The sequence below is a fragment of the Protopterus annectens genome, chromosome 2.part0 (assembly GCF_019279795.1).
Source record: "Protopterus annectens isolate FY-2018-M chromosome 2.part0, PAN1.0, whole genome shotgun sequence".
NCBI classification, from domain to species: domain Eukaryota; kingdom Metazoa; phylum Chordata; order Ceratodontiformes; family Protopteridae; genus Protopterus; species Protopterus annectens.
In genome coordinates this window covers 219,337,750-219,360,202 of record NC_056728.1, presented here as the reverse complement: position 1 = coordinate 219,360,202, position 22,453 = coordinate 219,337,750, and the positions used below count along the sequence as shown (strand labels likewise).

The following is a 22,453-nucleotide window of genomic DNA, read 5'->3' as shown; positions in this document are numbered from 1 at the left end:
TATAATAAGTTCTGTACATAAATGTGATTTCATTATACCTGTGTTTTTTACTCTGTTATATAAATGTCTGATTTTAAATGCATATCTGTTGATTTTAATGGATTGAATAATCCAGTAAAGAGGCGGAGTCTGTTCAAATATTTGCAATTATATAAAGCACAAATAGTATTTCTACAGGAAACACATTTACTTAATAAGATATAAATACATTTTCATTAAAGAATTATTTGGTTTTACTAGGTTCTAGCTTTTGGGCTAAAAGAAGAGGCACAATCATTTTATGGAAGAAGTTACCAGTAATAGCTTAAGTAAAAGATACCCATGTTGATAAAAATGATATGCTAAGCATTGTTATAATTGAGTGGAACAGAAAACTATATACATTGGTGAACTCTTATTGTTTCCAGGGGTTGGAGCTAAAGATGCAAAAAATTACTTAGACACTATAGCCTATTACAAGAAAGGTGAAGTCATAATGGCTGGTGATTTTAATTGTATTTTATCAGACAAAGATTCCATTGCAGCTAGAAAGCTGAGAATCTTCAGCTAAAGGAATTTTGTAAATCTAATTAATTTAAAGGATATATATATATATATATATATATATGAGCTAAGGAAAACAAACTTCAATTTGCCCATTACTCATATAGATGTGGAACACAAACAGATATTGATAAAGTTTTGTCTCAATCAATCTATCACATATCAGAGAAGTTTCAGTAGTTACATGTCCATTATTGGACCATAATGCTATAATATTTAATATTATTTTAAAAAACTGACAAATTAATACATCACAGGAGTTTATCAGAGTTGTTGTTGCTTGTCTTTTCGGCTTTTTCCAGTTAGGGCTCGCCACAGCGGAACTCCGGTCTGCTAATGATTGGCAGTAGATTTTTTTATGGTGCCGAGTTGCCAGCCCGACGCCCAAGCTTTAGTGAGGGCATGTCCATTCACACATGTCTTTCGGAGTCCACTCGACCGCGGGGAGGACATGCAGACTCCACACAGAAGGCACTCCAGCCGTGAATAGAACAGGAGAACCTCTTGCTGTGAGGCAACAACAGAGTTTATCAGAGTACATTATTAAAATAAAAGGGTTCAAGAATTGGTATGTTAAAAAGATCAAAAACTTCCTAGAAATAAACATAAATGGAGAAATATCTGACATTGTCCTGTGGGATTCACTAAAGGCTTACTTAAATGGAAGAGTTACAAGCTGGTATATTAGTAAAACATGAGAATGGGACAAAGAATTGAATACACTACAGGCCAAACTAGACATGAGAAAGTTAAATCTAAAACAAAATGACATTAGCAGTCAGTTTGAACTTAAAACTTAAATACAAAATATGTTGAAATTCGAAATCATAAAGTTTCAATAAATCTGGAAAAACTTACACTTCAGGCATATTCCGTAAACCCTTTAAGCTTGCATAACCTTGCTCTTAAATTAAAGAAAGTAAGTAAACTAACTCACATCAAAGAAATTATAACACACATAAATAATAAAAAAGAAAGAAGAATAGATATTAAAGGTATTCCTGAGGGATTTAAAATATTTTATGAAAATATAAATAATAATACAAATAGCCTAGCTAATGATGCTATATTTGAAACTTTTCTAAGGGAAAATATAAATAATAAAATATCAAGTGAACAAATAAAAATGATAGATCATTCACTTTAACAAAATAAACTTTCAAATAAAAAAGTTAAAAAATAATAAGGCGCCAGCTTTTGATAGTCTTATACCAGAACTATATAAAATACTACCGGATAGTGCAGTTAACATATTAGATAAGGTCTATAGAAAAAAAAACTGCTGAAGTCCCACTCATTGAAATATTCACGTATATCACTTGTTTTAAAACAAGATAAGGATACTGCAAAGTGTTCATCATACAGACCCATTTCACTTTTTAATGTGGACTTTAAGATGTTCATGTCCATTTTAGCTAACAGAATTAATCTACTTATACCTAAACTAATTAAGAATGATCAAACTGGGTTTATTTTAAGTAGACAAGTGCAGGATAATATAATAAGAATGCATACATTAACAGACTATGCAAATAAAAATAAAAAGGAACTTTCTATCATTAGTCTCAATTTAAGTAAAGCTTTTGATTCAACTAATTGGTCATACCTGTTTAAAACACTTAGTGTATAATTTCTCACCTGAGCTAATTACATTCATTTCTAAGTTATACAATAACTCTTGTTCTTATGTTAAAATAGGTTATTTTCTTTCTAATTCCTGTAAATTATGAAAAGGCACAAAACAGAGGTGCCCTTTATCACCTTTACTTTTTGCATTAGCTATAGAACCCTTTGCTAATAGTATTACATCCAATAAGAACATTAATGGTATCAATATAAAAGACGATTTTGAACTAAAGATTCAACTTTTTGCTGATGATATTTTACTGATAATAGGAAATATAGAAAATTCATTAAACATATAGTTAGTTCTATGAGTCAGTTTGAAGAAATTTTGAACTTAAGGTTTAATCATAATAAAACAAGTACAATGTTAATTAATAAAAATTAAAATAGTCATACAAAAATATTCTGACTTCAATTGGAATAGCAATCAAATGAAACACCTTGGTATAACCATTATGTCTAATAGTGAAAAAGTGATACAAATAAACTTTCAAAAGGGTGTTGATAAAATTGTAAGTTTAGTTACAAACTGGAATAAATTCGTCTTTACCATGGAAGAATGATTAATACTTATTACGATGGTAATTAGCCCTAAAATATTGCTCGTCTTACAATCTTTAGTATTATCTACACCACAAAATTGATGAAGAAGATAAACAATATTCTACTTAACCAAACTATCAAAACCATCAATAAAAAACTAGGGTCACTTTACAGAATAAAAACCTTCCTAACCCCTCCAGCTAAAATTGCCATAGCTCGCTCTCACCTTCTTTCAACCCTTCTGTATGCATCCCCTCTACTCTCGAATTTGAACAAGACTGTCCTTAAACTCTCAATTTGCTACAACCACATTGCCAGGTTTGCCACTGGGCTGCCTTTTAGGACACATCATTGCATCAATCTAAATCAGCTTGGTTGGCTTGAACTACCTAGCCTAATCCAGTATAACCAACTGATTATGGCCTATAAAATCCTCTATAATCCAGACAATACTCCTACACTTAAAAATATTATCACCCCCTATAACAATCCTAGACCGCTTCAATCCTCTAACAAACTACTAATTCAGACTAGCAAAATTAATAACACAGCCGGTGATTCTCTCTTGCAAACTCTGTAAGTAGATCCTGGAACTCTCTTCCAGCTGATATTACCTTACTTTCCACCTTAGGTCAATTTAAAACTAGACTCAAACAACATTTGTCACTTAACTGGCTATGTCAATGTATCAAGCCTGGCTAGCTCGAATGTGTAAAAATCTGTTAACCAGTTTACTGTGTAATTTAATTTAATCCTGACTTGTGCTCAGGACTAACTGTAACCTGTGGAACTTGTTTAACTTGCTTACTTATGTAATCTCTGTAAATAGTCTGTTTGTAATATGTAATGCTGGTATTATGTAATGTTGTATCTGCTTACCCTTGGAGCTTTTCTCCCCGGGCCTCCGCTGAAAATGGATATGCATCCAGTCGGACTATCCCGGTCAACAAATGTAAAATAAAAAAAATAAAATAAAACTTAAACATGTTAAGTTGTCAATCTCGCCTTCATTCTTGCTTGATGGGTTCGGAGCCGATCCCTCGGCTCCGACTCGGCACTTGCTTTAGCTCGAGAACTCCTTTTACCAGCTCGAGGCAGCCCCATATCCCATGATGCAAGGCAGGAAGTACCCAGATCTCGTTTGCTGCTTCGCTTGGGAGGTCTTCTCTTTACCAGCTCCTGGTAAGTAGTTCACATTTGTGATATTTAAGCCCCTTCTTTTAGTTAAAACTATATTTTTGATAGTTTAATTTAATTTTAACCTTTTTCTGACAGAAATCTCTGTCTCTTTTAATTTTTTTAGTCAGTCAATTTTCCCTATCCCATCCCCCCCCTGTTAGGGTGTGTGTGTTGGTGTTTTTTACTAAATACCTCTTGGTATTAGTTTAATTTATTTTGACTGGTGTGTGTGTGTGCTGTGTTTAGGCACCATGTCTAAGGAGAGGGTTTCAGGTTTTAAGAAGTGTGACTCGTGCTGTCAGAAGATGTCTCTGACAGACGGTCACACTTCTTGCCTGTACTGTTTGGGCCCTCTTCACCTGCAGGACTCCTGTGCTATTTGTCACTCCTTCAGCCAGAGAGTCCTGCAGGAGAGAATAAGTTGATTCTCAGGGGTCTTCTTAAGCCGGAGGGCTCTCCGGCTAAGTCGGCTCCACAAAAATCAACCAAAACTGCCAAGGCCCAGGCTTCTGTTTCTAAGCCTGCGGCCTCGGCTCCGACTCGTAGAGTCGAGATCGGCCCGCTGGAGCCGATTCTGATCCACAAAGCTTTCGCGCCGATGGCTATCGGTGCCGAATCTGCTGACCACTGTGGTGTCGGCTCCGACACCCAAGGCATCGGCATCGGTGTCTGCTCCGATCGGCTCCGACACCCATGTGGCACAGGCATCGGGGTCGGCTCCGATCGGGTCCAACACCGTTACTTGGTGGCTGTATCGGCTCGGCTGGAGCCGATACATCGAGACGCTCTGTCGGCTCCGAAATCGGTGCCGACAGGCTCAGGAGTATCGGCTCGATGGCCCATTCCAGGAAGAGGTCGAGGTCTCCTTCCTTGGAGCCGATACTTTCGGCTCGGCCGCCTCTTCTATCGAACGGAGCCATCGGAGCCGATCTTCAAGGTCATCCAGGTTGTCAGATCATGACCTAGAGAGAGTGGTCAGTAGATTGCTCAAGTCACAGGTACTGGCCCAAATGCTACACAGTCCGTCTCAGCAGACGACTGTTGGTCCACACCCCGTTACAGTTCCTCCTTCGACTCTACCCCAGAGTTTGGAGTTGGAGTCTTCGGGCATGGTTACTGCTTCGGCTGAAGGACGGATACCTCCTTCTGTCCCTTCAGCCCCTACTCTTATCTCCTCTTCCTTAGAGGGATTCGGTGGTCGGGCTTCCATGGTCTCCTCCGAGGGGTGAGTGGCATCGGACCCTTGTCCGAGCCCGCTCTTCCCCTTGGAGCCTCGGCCTTGGTAAGCTCGGCTCCGACATCTGCCTCGGAGACTTCCCTTTCGGTGGCCCCTGGAGTTCCTAGCTCTTCGGAGCGGGTTCTCTCGGACCTGCCTGGGAGGGGAGCATTCGAGGTGATGAAGAGTGTACTGGCCACTGGTATCAGTCAGCAGTCTCTTCCCGTAGCTCCTCCCTCTATTGTACCTGTTGACATCTCTGCCACTTCTCTTGCTATAGGACCCAGAGATCCTCCGCCTCAGGTTTCCCCATTGGGAATTTCCCCTCTTCCGAGGATTCTCCTGATGTTTCGGGAGATCCTCCTAGGAAGAGGACTTGTAAGAGGAAGCATGTAGACTCCCTGAGTCTGTCACTGGATACTGACTTTGATGAGTCAGAGGGATCCCCTAGATCCCCTCTGAGGATGTCTCCTTCTCAGACATCCTAGAACTTCTGAAACAGAGGGAAACTGGCCCACCAACAATCCCTCTGAGGATGAGTCAGTATACCTAGAGGCGTTTGGATCTCGGCCCTCCACCTCCTGGGTGTCTCCGCCTTCGACCCCTTATGCAGGTTATTGCACGAAGGCGTGGACAGCTCCTGACTCTGTAGAGCCAGTCCCTAGGAGGCCTTCTAAATTTATCACTGCCCCTAGTGACAAACAATTCCTTACCAAGGGTGTCCCCGCTGATGCCATGGTGGTGGCTGCGGCCACCAAAAAGGAACTTGCAGATCCTTCCGTGCCCGTCCATCCTCCTAATAAGGACTCTAGGACCATGGATAGGTATGGCAAGCGGATGTTTTCCTCAGCGACCTTTGCTATGCGTTCGCTGAATTATCTTTGTCACTTCACCAGACTCCAGAGAGATATCCTGAAGGAGCTGGGAGAAGTAGTTCAGGATCCTACAGCTGCAGGGGCTCAAGAAAAGATTGCTTCGCAGCTAGGAACCCTCAATTCCATTGCTAACTCCTCCATGCGGCTAATATCTTATGCTGCGGATGGAGCGAGTAGAGCCGCAGGCACAGGTGTGGCTCTTAGACGCCAAGCCTGGATGCGGCTATGTGATTTTGTGGATCCCTTTAAGGCGTCCTTCACAAATTCTCCCTTTGATGGGTCAGCTTTGTTTGGCCCTCAGGTGAAGGAGACCTTGACCAGGTGTGAGCAGGACGGCAAGACTCTTTCTGCTGTTGGAGTCCGTTTTTCCACCCCTTCTAGGCCTTATCCCAAAGGACAGAAGGGTGGGAAGATGTGGTTCCGTAAATCCCAAGGAGTCACGCCGGATTCACGTGGTCAGTTTACCCCTAGAGGCAGAGGGGTAACAACAACAGACGCTCTAGAGGCAGAGGGGTCCAAAACCAGGGAAACAGAGAGCCTCTCTCTGACAAGCCCTTTCAGCATCCCTGAGATATTGCCCGGCTGTCCCTCCTTGGAGGCAGTCGGGGGAAGATTATCACTGTACCCAGAAGCCTGGCATTCCCTCACTCAAGACAGATGGGTACAGTCGATCATATCCAAGGGTTACATAATTCCTTTCGGGGAAAGTCCCTTCCCTCAAGTTCCCTTCCAGATGTACCACCCGGTCTAAGGGACATTGCAGAGTTAGAAATCGCAAAACTACTGCAAAAGAGCCATTCAGCCAGTTACAGTAGACCATTCAGAGCCCGGAATCTACTCAAGGTTCTTTTGGTCCCCAAAAGACGGGAGACTGGAGACCAATATTGGATCTCAGCAGACTCAACAAGTCTGTCAGGAAGACAAGATTCGAATGGTCACTCTTCAGTCAATTCTGCCCTTCTTACAGAAGGACAACTGGATGTGCTCAATAGATCTTCAGGATGCGTACTATCACATCAAAATTCACAGACGCTCCAGGAGATTTCTCCGCTGGCTGGGGTCCAGTCATTTCCAGTTCAGAGCCCTGCCCTTTGGTCTCACTACAGCCCCAGAGTGTTCACCAAATGCATGGCAGTGGTCACGGCTCACCTGAGACGCCAAGGATTCCAGGTGTTTCCGCACTCGACGACTGGCTCCTGTCAGCCACCACCAGGCATCAGCTTATACAAGCCAGGGATTACACAATAGACCTTTGTTCTCATTTGGGCATCTCAGTCAACTTCAAAAGTCATCCTTATCGCCCTGCCAGTCTATTACCTTCATAGGCGCAAACTTAAACACTGTTCGGATGTCAGCTACCCTTACAGAACAAAGAGTTTCAGACATTCAGACTCATGTCAGGATCATTCTGGCCAGCAAGAAAGTACAGGCCAGAATGGTTCTAAAGGTATTAGGTCTCATGACTGCGGCCATCACTCTTCTTCCCTGGCTCGATTCTACATGCCTCCTTCAGTGGATGCTGTTCACAGAGTGGTCATACCAGCAGCTCCCAATGCGTCACCAGATTCTGGTGACACAAACATGCAAAGAACATCTTGCTTGGTGGATCACATCGCCTCAGGGTCACCAAGGCAGATGCTTTGTACCTCCGCCCCGATAGCCACTGTCACCACGGATGCCTCCCTGATCGGGTGGGGGTCATTATCAGGGCAGGATGGTTCATGGGACGTGGCAACCGCTCGAGTACCATCTGCACATAAATGTCCTGGAGATGAGAGCAGTGCTTTTAACGTTGCAAGCCCTCAACGACTTTCTTCCCGTAGGGACAATTGCAGTCCACACAGACAACATGTCTGTAGTTTGGTATATCAACAAACAGGGCGGAACCAAGTCCTACCCCTTGTGTCGAAGCGCTCAGACTATGGCAATGGGCGATCTCCTCTCATCGGTTTCTGGTAGCAACGCATATCCCTGGGAAAACCAACATTATAGCAGACAGATTGAGCAGAGCTATTCTCATGCCTCACGAGTGGTCTCTCAAGCAATCCATAGCGGAAGAGATTTTTCTGGAATGGGGTCGTCCATGTTGCGATCTGTTTGCTACTCCCCAAAACAGCAAATGTCCAGACTTCTTCAGCCTCTTCCCTCTATCAGGCCATCCCCCAGAGACGCTCTGACCCAGGATTGGCCCCAGGGACTTCTTTATGCCTTCCCCATTTCCTCTGATCCCTCAGGTGATCCAGAAAGCTACCGCTTTGAGAGCCAAATTGATTCTCATTGCCCCTTACTGGCCTCGACAAGTTTGGTTCCCGTTCCTCCATCATCACCTTTTGGTGCAGCCGTGGCATCTGGACCCAGTGCCAGATCTACTGATCCACCAATCCGGTCAGCTGCACCGGTCAATCCCTTCTCTCAACCTCACAGCATGGTTGCTCCACTTCCTTCCCTAGCCAGGCTTCCTTTGATCTCTAACCCAGTTAGAGATATCATAGTAGCTTCACTAAAATCCTCTACCAGGAGGATTTACACGAGCAAATGGAACGTTTCTCTTATTGGGCTAAGGCCCAAAATATTGATCCTTTTACTGCCCCTGTTCAGGCAGTTCTGGACTTCTTAGCAGAGATTTTTCATGCAGGCTCCTCTTCTTCCACAGTCAGAGTTCAGTTGGCTGCTATTTCTAATTTTCATGTTGGGATAGCAGATCATAATATTATGTCCCATAGGCTCTGCAGGGCCTTCTTGAAAGGAATTTTCCTACTAAAGCCTCCAATCAGGAATCCTCCTCCTCAGTGGGATCTAAATTTAGTGCTGACATCCTTGATTCTTCCTCCCTTCGAGCCAGCTGTTTCTTGTTCCCTGAAATATCTTTCTTGGAAAACTTTATTCCTAGTGGCTATTACATCTGCCAGGAGGGTGTCTGAACTTCATGCTCTTTCGGTTCGACCCCCCTATTTGATTTTTTCACAAAGACAGAGTATCTTTGAGAACTAATCCATCATTTTTACCTAAGGTCGCTTCAAAAAACAATCTGAATCAATCCATTGATCTCCCTGTATTTTTTCCTAACTATTCAGATAGAGCTGAACAAAAGCTACATTATCTTGACGTCCACCGTCAGCTTAGATATTATTTGGACAGAACAAAAAATTTAGGAAATCTGATCAACTTTTGTTTCCTATGCGGATAATAAAAAAAGGCCTTCCTGTTTCTAAAGTGACTTTGTCCAGATGGCTTTCTTCGGTCATCACTGAAATTTATACGATCAGGGGAAAACAGCTGTGCTCAAAACCTAAAGCACATTCAACTAGGAGTTTAGCTACTTCTACAGCTTTTCAAGCTAGACTGCCTTTGGACACTATTTGTGCAGCGGCCACTTGGGCCACTCCTCACACTTTTGTTTCCCATTACAAATTGGACTTGGCCTCCAGGGACAGAGCCAGTTTTGGCTCTACAGTCCTCAAGAGTTTGTTCCATTGAGCCACCCAGGATAGAGGTGCTAGGGACGCGGTCCCATCAAGCAAGAATGAAGGCGAGATTGACAACTTAACATTAAGAAGTTATGTACCTACCATAACGTTCCATGTTAGTTGTCTTCTCTCGCCTTCTTTCTTGCGACCCTCCCTCCTTCCCCCTGGCATGGACAGACCTTGTATAAGAAACTATTATGCTAAAGACCATTCTAACCTGGTCCTTTTTCCATCTGTAAGTTTCTTCTTCCTTTGGGAAGTATTTTTATGCTTGGTGTTATTGCCCTTTTGTCAACAAACGAGATCTGGGTACTTCCTGCCTTGCATCATGGGATATGGGGCTGCCTCGAGCTGGTAAAAGGAGTTCTCGAGCTAAAGCAAGTGCCGAGTCGGAGCCGAGGGATCGGCTCCGAACCCATCAAGCAAGAAAGAAGGCGAGAGAAGACAACTAACATGGAACGTTATGGTAGGTACATAACTTCTTATTTTTGGCATCTTAATAAACCAAGAATTATTAAAAGATTTTTGTGTAAATGGAATTACACTCTCTTCTCAAATTCCATATTTAAATAACATCATTTACTCTTTCCAGAAGTTCATATATTCTAACTATTGTATTAAAGATTTAATATTTTCTGTGTTTCCAATTGCATGCACAAACAACTGCTTAGAACCTCATAACTTCAACAAAATGCTAGTATTGAAACAACAAAGTAACTTAATTTCTTGGCATCAATTCTTAAATGATACTGATATATATACTGTTGAAATTTTAAGGTCCAAATACAGTCAAGATTCTGAGAATTGGTTACTTTTACACATATTTAGAGACTTTGTGAACACAGAGATAAGATATTTAATCTAGATAAGAAATTGTTTCCAAAATTATTAGAATTATTAATAAATATCAGTAATAATGCAATGGGGCGGCCGCGGGAGTGCAGCGGTTAGCATTGCCGCCTCACAGCAAGAGGTTCTCCGGTTCAATCCTCGGCTGGAGTACCTTCTGTGCGGAGTCTGCATGTCCTCCCTGTGGTCGCGTGGGTTTCCTCCGTGTGCTCCGGTTTCCTCCCACATCCCAAAGACATGCTGTATGTGGATTGGACACTCTAAATTGGCCCTAGGTGTGAATGTGTGCATGTATGTGCCTTCTGTGGAAGGTTGGGCACTGGGCTGGCAACTCGACACTGTACAACTCCACTGCCAATCATGAGCAGACAGGTGATCCGCTGTGGCGACCTCTAACCGGAAAAAGCCGAAAGAAGAAGAAGAAGTAATAATGCAATGAAAAATAAATCATATTTGTCATAAATTTATTAAAATTCTTAAGTTAGATTTCACATGTTTAGCCAATTTCTATTGGACCTATTCCTCAAAAATTTGTAATGCAGACTTCTTTGAAGAATACAAGAAAATAATATTAAAATCTACAGATAAAACCACATCTTCATTATACTGGAAAAGTTTCACTTGGAAATTCTTACACAGCAATTACTTGCAGTAGTGAATTGAACAATATAAAGGTGAGAACGTCTAATATTAGACATTGATATAAAGCTTGGCTTAAACTTAAAGACTTGCTTGAAAATTTTTAATTGTTGGTATGTATAGCTTTGATGTATTGATCAGCTGTGGACCTATGTAAATAGTTATTTGTTTTATAATTGACTGATTTATTGTTTTAAAACCAAAAGGAAAAAAAGAAAAAATGTGCCAGAATTTTACTATTGTCCTATTACAAGTTCATGTAGTGATCCTAACGTCATTTGATTAATGTATGTATTCTCTATTTGAAGCATATTATTGTTTCCTCTATTTACATTAGAGTCTTTTGAGTCCATTATAACTTGGTTCATGTTTGATATGCCATTCCCTATAACATCATTGTGTGTTGCAAGACTACTTTCCTCCTGCCTTCAACTAAGATCTGAAGTTGATAATAAGGTGTCTTCAATACAAGTATTGCCTGCTTTTACTGTTCTTAATTTTTGTTTGATTTACTGTCTGTTACTGCTTTCTTTTGCTTCCTGTTTATACTAATTGATCAAATTTGGTTCATGCATAATAGTACCCTTGAAAGGTGTAATAATGCCCCCTTCCTTTCCCTATATTCCGTAGTTGATAACTTTTATATGAATGTTCTCCAATGAGTTAACTTACCTTTCAGTACCCAGCTTTTGAGCATTTAAACTGCTATCTTCCTGCCCTTCTGAAACAAACCTCATCCCTAGCAGTCAGTCTCTGACACACACTGTGTTTAATACTTTTTTATACTGACACGAACATGTATCATTTGTGTTAATTCAATATAATTTTCAGTATATATCTGAAAGCTAATTTAATCTAATACATAAGTTGCAATCATCTAATAATATATTTAACCGACCCTTAAATATTTTTACATGACTCGCATACACTTAAAAAGTCATGAGTTATTAAACCTTGTAAAGTGCAATAATTTATTGAATCCTTTGTTTCAAATATACATTTAATTAATTTACATGTGTCTGTGTCTGTATTTCTACAGATATGTAAAACACACAGTCCCTCTCTACAGTCAAAATTTTAGCTTGGGCTGGAAGCCCAACAATAAAGCTGCAGAAAGGAAAGGTATTACTTACAACTGCAAGTTTAAATAGGGAGAAACCTTTACAAACAAACCCCTTCACTCAGCTATTCATTTTCCTACAATGAAGCCCTGAAACAAAACAGGAGAGGTGAAATTTTGCAGTTGTGAGTAAAATAAAGCAATAAACTACTCTAAAAACCTTTTAAAAAGCACAGTCCCTTTCTGCAGCCAAGACTTTTACCTCGATCTAACAGTCCTACTACCAAGCAGCAGAAAGAAAAGGGATTACTTGCAGTTGTAAATTTAAATAGGGAGAAACCTTTTCAGAAACACCCTCTTCACTCACCTTGTCTTTTTCCTACAAGCAAGTCCTGAAACCAAAAAGAAAGGTAAAATCTTGCAATTGTGTGTAAAATAAAGCAGTAAATAAACTTCTCTAAAAATACAATCTCTGGCAAGCACCAGGTAAACCCACTGGAGAAAATGTCCTTTTTAGAGTCACCTAGGAGTACTGTCTGAGAGACTTGCTCACACTGTAGGTAAATTGAGGTTGGAAGATTCAAATACTCCTCTTTTGACTAGAAAAAAACAATTTGTAACAGCTTAGAGCCTTAAGTGTCAGAAAAATCTAATTCACTTAAAAGGTTAACAGAACTGCAACAGGTTCTGCATGGACATGCATTTTCTGAGATATAAGAACTACATAACTGTAATGACTGAGTTACTGAAAAAAAAAGAAGTTAAAGAGGGTCGGTCAGTTGGTGTAGAGGTTTAAGGCTCTAATATCTTAATCAGCTGCCTTAAGGGTACTGGGTTTGATTTTTTTCTGCCTCCAGTTGTGTGGCTCTGAGCAACTTAACCAGAAACTTCTAACTGGAGAATTTTTACACACACGCTCACACACACACACACACACACACACACACACACACACACACACACACACACACACACACACACACACACACACACACCTCCTAAGACATCTCACACTTTCTTCCTCCCAACTGCCAATTCCAAAATGCAATAAAAGACATCTCAAGACTCTTTTCAAAAGGTCTGACTCTCTCATGATTTAAGGCTGTGCTTCCAGGAAGATTCAACTGTGCTTGTGTGCCAGCTCAGCCAAAAGAGTTAACCATTCTTGCTTGCTATCAACTGGGTATGTGGGACTGAGGACACACACTTTCTGGGGGGAAGTACGTGTCCCCATATGGCCCCCTCTGGTGCCACCCCTTTTAAAACAACTGAAGTAAAAGTTTGCACATATATAACATAAGCATTTAAGTCTATAACACTGTAGATCTCGTAAACAAACCCCACAAACCCAAATCCACACATACCTTAAATGAAAAAGTAAATTAAAATGAAAAATAAAGTAAAACACAAACTACAATTCTTCACTGTAAAAAAAGTTTTACACACAGCACTCACAAAATGCACTCTGTCATAGATACATTTACATAAACACACACATAACCTTACAAAAACACTACCCACCTAATTCAACAGCCTTGAAACGAAATTCATTCTTTTTAAAATTAAAAAAGAAAATGATTGAAAGACTAAAATGTAAAATGAATCACTGACTACAACTAGCCAATTTGAAAATGGTATTACTAGCAAAAATAAGAATATTCTAAATATTAGCTTGTGAACTTTTAGTTTTTGGTGGTAGCACAAGTATGGGGAGTTTAGGGTACTTTTAGTAAGCTTGATGACTTACCAAGAATGTAAATAAACTTGATAAGCCAATGTCAGATCACATACCGTTATAATGTATTATTTATGTGGATTAAGGCACATTTTTTATAGCCCTGCTTTAAGAGTTTACTGAAAACACATGCATCCATTTGACTTGTCTGATAACCCTGCTGAGCAGTTTATTTACAAGTGCATGCCAATTCATTGATGGTACTTTTAGTGAAAGCCAAACAATAGAAGAAATTTGACCAAAACAACTTTCACTGACAGTGGAATTTTTGTTTTGCTCCACTGTTATGTAACCTCAGAGTATATATATTTTAGTTTATGGGGTGTGGGGTTCTCTATTTACATGGAGGGAAGTAGGACTTGCATTTTTGTTTGCTATTGTTACTTTTTATATTTCAATGTGTTTTCTTAATATGTTTGTTTTATTGTTCAGGTGTTGGTGTTTTAAGACTTTAATAGCTTTTAATTTTATTTGAACCAGGGATAGGTAAGTGTAGCACAAGGGGGTAAAGGGCAGATGAGTATAACTTAGAAGGCACAGAGATGGTACTGATAGTGCAGGGTTGTGTTACTAGAGGCTTCAGATGGAGAAGTGATGTGACATGAGAAGTCTGATAAAGATAAAAATGATCTCAGGCTTAACCATCACCAAGACAGACCTAACAGTGGCCAAAATGGTTTCAAAAAGGAGAGGAGGTACCCATATGTTGTGGATGTGGAACTAATGGCCTGACATAAAGGGACTGAAGAGGAAGGAATGCAGGGGACAGTGACGTAGTAGCAATGTGTAATGACTGGAGAAGTACAGTAGCACTCTCAGAAGTGTTACTCATTGTACATGCCAGTAATATCAGGAAGGAAAGGATCAGGGAGTTCAACTGCTGTTCAGCAGGGTTGGGAGTAGTGTACTGCTGTCAAATGGGAGTGTTGGGGCTTGAGATACAACGGCATTTCAGAAAAAATGAAAACACTGCAGTACAAGGGAAAGGTTCCATGAAGAAAAGAAGACAATGTAACAGAAGGCAAAAAAATTACCTAGAGAAAAGGAGGAAGGAATGGAGGACAATAGTGAGGACAGGACATAGGCAAGACAAAGAAAAAGCAATAAAATATACTTCACAGGATAATAAGGACTGTCATGAAAGACAGGAATGTAGGGAACAAAGAGATGGGAAAGCAGGAAAGGGGGAGTAAAAATAAGGTTATGTTTAGCACCTGACTCCATGGCACAGAGGGAAAAGTTCTGATTATGCTCCAGATGACCTGTGTTCAGCTGATGCCACGAGATGGAGGACCAGGATGGAGTGAGTGGCTGATGCTGCCTCACCCATCCTGGAGGGATGTTGCCTAGCCTTTCTGTAATAGCAGTATTAAGAGTTAAGCAAGTCATACACTGCTTGTGTAGGAGGATGCACATGCATGAAGCATGCATGCACCTCCTGAAGGCAGCCATTGCACAGATCACAAGCCTGTCATTGGATGGTGGGAGTTAGAGCACACTTCCCAGCAGCAGTATGATGCCATACCAGTGTCTTTATCTCCTTACTGGCCCCAGATGTGTATCAAGTTGAGCCCAGTGGAGGTAAAGGCGGGTCTGGTAAAACTGGTGAATGAGGAGAGGAGTTAGTGGCAGTTGGTGGTCAGCTGCAGGGATGTAGGTAGGTAAAAAACACAGAGAATTTCAGCAAAGCTGGGTTGTAGAGAGAGGTGGCTGAGCTAGTACTAGTTGGATTAAACAGCAGTGGAGCAGGAGCCAAATACAGTGGCAATAATGGAAACATGGGCTAGAGATAGGTGAGGATGGGATATGGTAGTACATGGATAGAAGCTTTTCAGAAAAGACAGGGTAAATAAAAATTGGGAGGGTGGCAAACAGCTGGGTCATAGAGAGAAGTAATAAATGATGACTAGCTCAGGATGGAGAGAACAGAGATGAACAGAGTGTGGTAGGAAGGGTGAAAGCATGAACAACTAATGGTCAGCTTTCTAGCAGTAAAGGTAGTTAGAGCAAGAGGGAGAGTTGGTCACTATCTGTAGACGATCAAGATACCATTCGTAACAAGTTTGAGGATGACAAGTTTGTCAGAGGCAAAAGAATAAAAAGGTAGACAGGGCAAAGAAGGCGGTTCTAATGGGAGACCTTAGTCTGCCAGAGACAGGGTACCCCATCATCCAAAGAGGAGAACGAGAACAATTGGAGTGCAGTATTCAGCCTAGAAAGTGCTATTTATTTATTGGTTTTTCAGACTAGTAGACTGGTAGAAGACCCTTTTCAGCCACCTCACAGGCCAAATGGCAAACTACATTATAGCCTGTAGTTGCACAACAGACACAGTACATACAGTTACTCACATAACAATCAGACAAAGTACAAAATAATGTATTACAAAAAGAAATTAACAAAGTTGTTGCACAGCAGATGCAGTACATGTGGCTATACACACAGCAATCAGACAAAATACTGAATACAAAGTATGTAAACACTGTAGTACAGACAGAAATTAAAAGCATAAATTGTCACATCAAAGTAGGCCAATGAGATTGTGCAAATATATACATTTCTAAGTAAAGATCTGAAGTAAAAACAGTTAAGGATTTATACAGTATTAAAATCACTGAGGAACACAGTGAATCCTAAAGTGCACAGATGTATCAAATCTACAGACATTAGCCAGCATATATGAAACGGGCATTTGTTTTCAGTCAGTGGATGTCATTTTATTTATTTATTTAAGTGAGCCATCCTACAATTCTTTAATGTGGTCAGGAAGAGAGTTCCATGAAGCAGGTAGTAATTTATTGGCCAGTAGAGGGCAGCAATGCCCATTTATACGTTTGTAGGTTAGTGAGTTAAGTTACTATGAAATCTTTGATGAGATAGGACGCCAACTGGTTTTATTAATAGCAGTGCAGTGTTTTTTTTTTTTTTTTTTTTCTGTATTGTTAGCAAGTTGAATAAGCATGAGAATCTTATTACTAGCTACTTGAAAGGTAGATGTGCTTTACACTGACAAGGGAATAGTTGTTGGGAGGGCATATTCGAGCCTGTAGAGAAGAACATTAACATTTATGGCTCACTGTGCTTTGGGAGGGAGTAAGTTGGGGAATTTATGTGACAGTTTAAATTGTATTCAAACATTTTGGACAGTGGAGTTAATATGAGCATGAAAGGTCAGCATACCATCTAGTAATACCCCTAAATAGCTTTGCTAATTGTTGAAGAGCAGGAATAACCTGAGAGGTCTGAAATAGTAGGAGTCTGAAGGTTATTAAGTTGTCTAGCTGTTCCAAAGATCGTAACTGCAGACTTAGCTGTTTTGACTGAGAGTTGATTTGTAACATGTCAGACCCAGGTCAATGAGAGTACTTTTACAATGAGGTAGAAAGCTATTCAATTGCGTTATGGTCAGAAGTAAGAACCGTGTTGTCTGCATAAAGTATGATTTTTTTTGGCAAAGCAGATCCTGTGGTGATTTGTTTATAAATAGAAAAGAGAAGGGCACCTAGCACTGAACTTTGAGGAACTCCAGTTGTTAAGAGAGAGACAGATGAAAAATGGTTGTTTTCACCAGAAATGGCAAAAGTTCTATTGGTGAGGTAATTATGGAACCAAAGAGAAACCTCCAAAAAATAGTAGACTTAGAAGGTCATGATTTACCATGAAAGACTCTTTTCAGGTCAAGACAGATAGCCCCAGTCAGGACACCTTTCTCTGTGTTAGAGTAGATTTCTGAGGAGAGAGGGAAGATTGCAGCCCGAGTACTATAACTTTAATGGAACCCACGTTGTTTATATATGAAGAGGTCATCTTTATACACATATATTCCAAAATTTGTTCGTATACCGTTTGTTCTAAGATTTCTGTTAGTGGGCAAAGGTTTGCAATTGGCCTGTAATGATTTTGATAAACAGTCTAAGCCTTGATTGTGTCATTTTATTTTATTTATTTATTTCTAGTTTGATGACCGGGGAGGTCTACTGGGCTCTGGGAGCCCATTTTCAGTGGAGGCCTAGGGAGATAAGCTCCACTTTACATAATTTAGCTACAAAATGTTTGCTTTACATACATTAGTCACAGGTACAATTGTGGAAAAGAAAAAGCCTTTACAATTTCACTTCATGCAAGAGAACATGCATAATATTGTGGATGCACAATACACATTTGTTATTTACATTATTTACATTTGTGATAGGCTAGGTTGAAGACAGTGGTGTCATCTGTCCATCAGTTCAGCCTGCATCCAGCGCTCCAGGTAAGCACCCCTACAGGAAAAAAAATGTATATTGTTTATTGCCAGAGACTTACTGTTGTTAACAAATTGTTTGGATAGATGTCCCCAAGAAAGTGAGTAACTGTATTTTTAAACACCATTATTAATTTTACAGTTTTTGAACAAAGACATGAGTACACTCATTAATAGGTAAGAAAACAAAACATGGTAAATATTTTATGCACTGTAAATATATTTTTTTCTTTTTTAACAGTTATCATCTAGTCCAACATTACATAAATTGCTCAAGTCCTGCCTCCCCTTAAATGTCAGTACTCCTCCTGAACATCATTCTGCATGCATTGTTCTCACAAATTTCATTTATTTCCATATAATTTGCTCTTTCTCCTTTCTAAAGATCCCACTTCCAATTCTTTAATCTCCTTTACAATATTCAATACTTCAGTTATTGTTGGTTTAGATTTTGATTTACATTTTGTAGAAGTTGTGGTTTTTGGCAGCCAATAGCATTAAACTTAGTAATGTCTTATTATGTCTAGACAATTCAGATCCTATATCCCATCTCAAAAGAATCAGTTCCTTAGTTAAAATCATTTGCTTCCCTAACATTTGTGACAAAGTACTTTGTAGTGAATTTTTTTAAATCGGCCAATGTGTTACATTCCAAACCATGGGCTTTTAAAATTGTCTTCACTGCTGGGAAAAACTGTGGAAACATAACTGAATCAAGGTTTATAAGGCCAGCCAGCATCTTTCAGCATAAATTTCCAGCAGGCAGATCCTCTCAGATTAACCTGATCCAGTTCTTTGACAGGTAATCAAGCGAGATAGACGGTGCTAAATATGGATATGATCCACCAAATATCAACAGCATTTTACTCAGCCCTGTACCACAGGCGCTTAATAAAAATGAGAGAGGTAGAGTGATTAGCAAACTGTGTAGATGGATGGAGAATTGGTTAAATAATTGAACAGAGAATAATAACTGGGAGAGGAATGTTCTGCAAGGAACAAGGTGGTAAAAAGTGTGCTACAAGTGTCTGACTTGGGCTTGACCCAGGACCATGTGCTCATCTCTTACTTCAGACAGTTCACAGAACACTAGATCAGTCTTCTTGTGGATGGCACCATGACTGGGTGAGGGGCATCAGATGAAGGAGGAAGCCTGAACACAGACCTAAGGATACTGGAGCCATTATTTAATAAAGGGGGCAGCTTCACTTCAGCCTGTCTGCTTGTGTGGAGCTTTACCTAAGGAGTCATAATCAATGGCAGCTAGAAGAGTCAGAATTGAGAGGAAGTAGAACAGGGTGTGTCAGTTATTACAGAAAACCTAAACCACCAGGCTGTCAGTGAAAGGATGGCAGCAAAAACAACTTAAATATTGTGTTGTATGTCAAGGGGAACAGAATCAAGAGGCAGAAAGGTGGTAATGGCCCAACATCAGGTACTGCTTAGGTCATAGCTAGAGTACTATGTACATTTCTGAAGACCTTCAGTTAAAGGGAGATTACAGTTCCAGACAGGGTACTGAGACAGGGAGGCACATATCTCGCAACTTCTTTGCGCAAGAATTCTGGGCAAAGTAAAAAATAATGGGGAGACAAAGGACTACAATCGGGTTCAATTTTTAAATATTACTCTTAATTTACTTAAGTTAAAGGAATAACAGGTTTTACATCAATGTACATTTTCAGAACAATAAGCAATATGAAACTCTATTGTATGTAGCAAAATCATAGGCAGTTGAGAGGTCTGGGAAATGAAGAGTAAGACAAATGGCTTCAGAAGAAAATGATTGGTAGATGTATGGCTAAATAAAGAGCTTCCCTCATGAATTGTTGAGTTACAACTTGGTAAAGAAACTCACCAACTTCAACCGTTCATGAACTGAGCTAAAAAAATTAAATAAATAGTGTTTTTGTTTGTAGTGGGAAAGCCCCCATACACCTGGGCTTAGATACCAACTCAAATGCCCCATAAATATGAAGAAAAGGTAAGCTCCCACAGAACAAGAAAGTCACTGGGGACACAGATAATGGCAGTGATTTCCTCTGGATAACAACTGGAGTTCAATATCAGGGAGGTGAACTCAGTGAGCCAAGTCCTCATCCAGTTATAACTATCTGAGATGTAAGAAAGAAACAAATGATTTGGGCTTACTATGATAAGGAAGAACAGACAAGGCAGTAGTGGGTACAACCAGCAGCTTTAGGGATTATGCAGTATAATATCAATATGAAGAAGTATTTTTTTTTCAATGAGAGATTGTTTGGCAAGTGGAATCAGTTACCATAATGAGTGGCAGAAACTAATACATTTGAGACCTTAAAAAAAAAACTTGAGATTTCTGACTAGGCAGGGCAGGCTGGAAGGCATCTTGGTTAGCTGCAACAGTCAATAAAATAGCATAGTATTACAGTCACTTTCTGCCATCTAGCTACTGTTATGTAATAAAATATAAACTATGTTTGCTTATTTCACATTTTCTTCTGTGTGTTAAATTCTTCCTTAATAGGAAATAATTACATTATGTAGGATGAAGCAACTGATAAAAATCGTATTATTCTAATTTGCTTTTCTTGTTCTGCTTTCTATATGCTCATAGAAAAAATCCCCAAGGCACATAAGACGAGAAGACAGAGGCAAACATTCAAGCAGAAGTACTGGAACAGACTCTAATACCAATAAATGTGTCGAGAAAGGAGTTTCTTGTGATGAATTTCATCTGGCTGGCACCAGAAACTGCTGGGCCAGAGAAGACTCTACCCTGCCTGAAAACATTTCCTCATTCACTGGTGGCTCCACTTTGCGAGACATGGATGATTTTCAGCTTGATCAAGAAGATGGATTATCTCAAGTTACCTGCATGTGAGGAGCACAGGACTTGTGCTGTTTACCTGTTACACAAAGAACTAGACAACCAACTGTCCACTGACCTGCCATTCTAATTACTTTTCATCAATAACCACAGTGTTTAATATGGAATATATATTCTTCAAGTTATGAGGCAAACTCAAACAAAACCATTAATCTTCTGTACTATGCTGCTCATTTTAAAGGACCAGTAAAACACAATGGAGCAGAAGTTTCTCGTTTTTTTTTTCACTATTAATTGCAGAGCAACTTCAACTTCTCTTTGGCACCAGGAGTTTGTAGGTCTGCCAGAATTGGTTGCGTATTTTGTAAATGTTTTCACTATTTTATAAAATGAAAATGGCACTGTATTTACCTTAATATGAATGAAGGATAATGCTATAAAGGGAGTTTAGTTGCAAAAAGTAACACCTATGTTGCTTTTGATGAGTTTCTGTGTGCATGTATGTTTGTGTGACAGGTGGTATGTTTGATGTGTACAACTGTTACTGTGGCCACATACCACAAGGATCACCACATGGCCTCTAATGTCATTTTTTGAAGTTTTTGTTTTGACCTTTTGCACCTCCCCACCCACCAACCACCAAAGCTTCTCTCTGTCAATCATCCCAGTTATGCTCGACAGGCTGAGAACTGACAGCCAGTTATCAGGGGTGGTTCAAGCAACTTTACTGTTTACTTTCCATCCTTATCACATTATCACACTCATGCACCCAACATCAAGGAGGGACATGCAGTGGGCTGTCCCCTTCACTTCCACAAGAGGCTCTCTGGTCTCTTTCAGGAGGATCACAATGCCCTGTGTGCTCCTATGTAGTTGTAAATCCCCTTCTCCTGGAGAAACAAGTGAGCTACTCGCCTTCATTCCTCCCCCACCTTGCAAGCCAGAGCTGCTAATCTGAACCCCTGCTCACCTAGGTTGCAGTCGTCCCTTTGCATCACAGACCCAGGCCACGTTCTGATGTTTTGACACGAGGGCTAAATGAAACACAGATTATACTTGAGAAATAAGTTTGGGTGCAAAAGAATGTTAGGGTCAAAGAATCATAGCGTTAGAAGTAGATTATAGTATGGGGCATAAAACATATATTTGTATGGGTATAAGTAAATGTTGTGCGACAGAATCGTAGCAGAGGAACATGGCAGGACATAAGCAGTACAGCACAGAATGCATGATGTTAAGTTGTCTATCTCGCCTTCGTTCTTGCTGTTTGGGATTGGAGCCGATCCTCGGCTCCGACTCAGCCATCTTCAATAGCTCGAGAGCTGTTTACTGGCTCGAGGCTACCCCTTATCCCATGATGCCTAGCGAAAGCTACCCAGATCTCATTTGCCACTTCAGCTACGAGGTGTGTCGTTTCTGGCTCAGGCTTGTATACATTTGTATATTTATATAATTATATTTGTTTAAACTTCTTAAAACTAGTGTATACTTCCCCTTATAGTTTTATTCTCTGTGGGTGTTGTTTGTGGACGTCGCTTCATTCCGCAATCCCTTTTTTTCTTAAGAACTCGTTTAAATTAGAGAGTTCTCTCCTCCCCCCCTTCCTTAGGACAGCTGTTTAACTTAGAGTCTCTCCTTCCCTTCCTTTTTACTGTATAAAAAAAAAAAA

At 40.2% G+C, this 22,453-nt stretch overlaps 1 protein-coding gene across 1 annotated transcript in view; it reads left to right on the top strand.

The window, feature by feature from the left end:
* Positions 1-22,087, top strand: part of RFTN2 (raftlin family member 2) — a 1,293,449-nt gene extending 1,271,362 nt beyond the window's left edge. Inside the window, exon 9 of the mRNA XM_044060680.1 lies at positions 20,572-22,087. Within this exon, the coding sequence (XP_043916615.1) occupies positions 20,572-20,838 (267 nt within the window). The 3' untranslated portion in view covers positions 20,839-22,087. The remainder of the gene's footprint in view (positions 1-20,571) is intronic.
* The last annotated feature ends 366 nt before the right edge of the window (positions 22,088-22,453 follow it).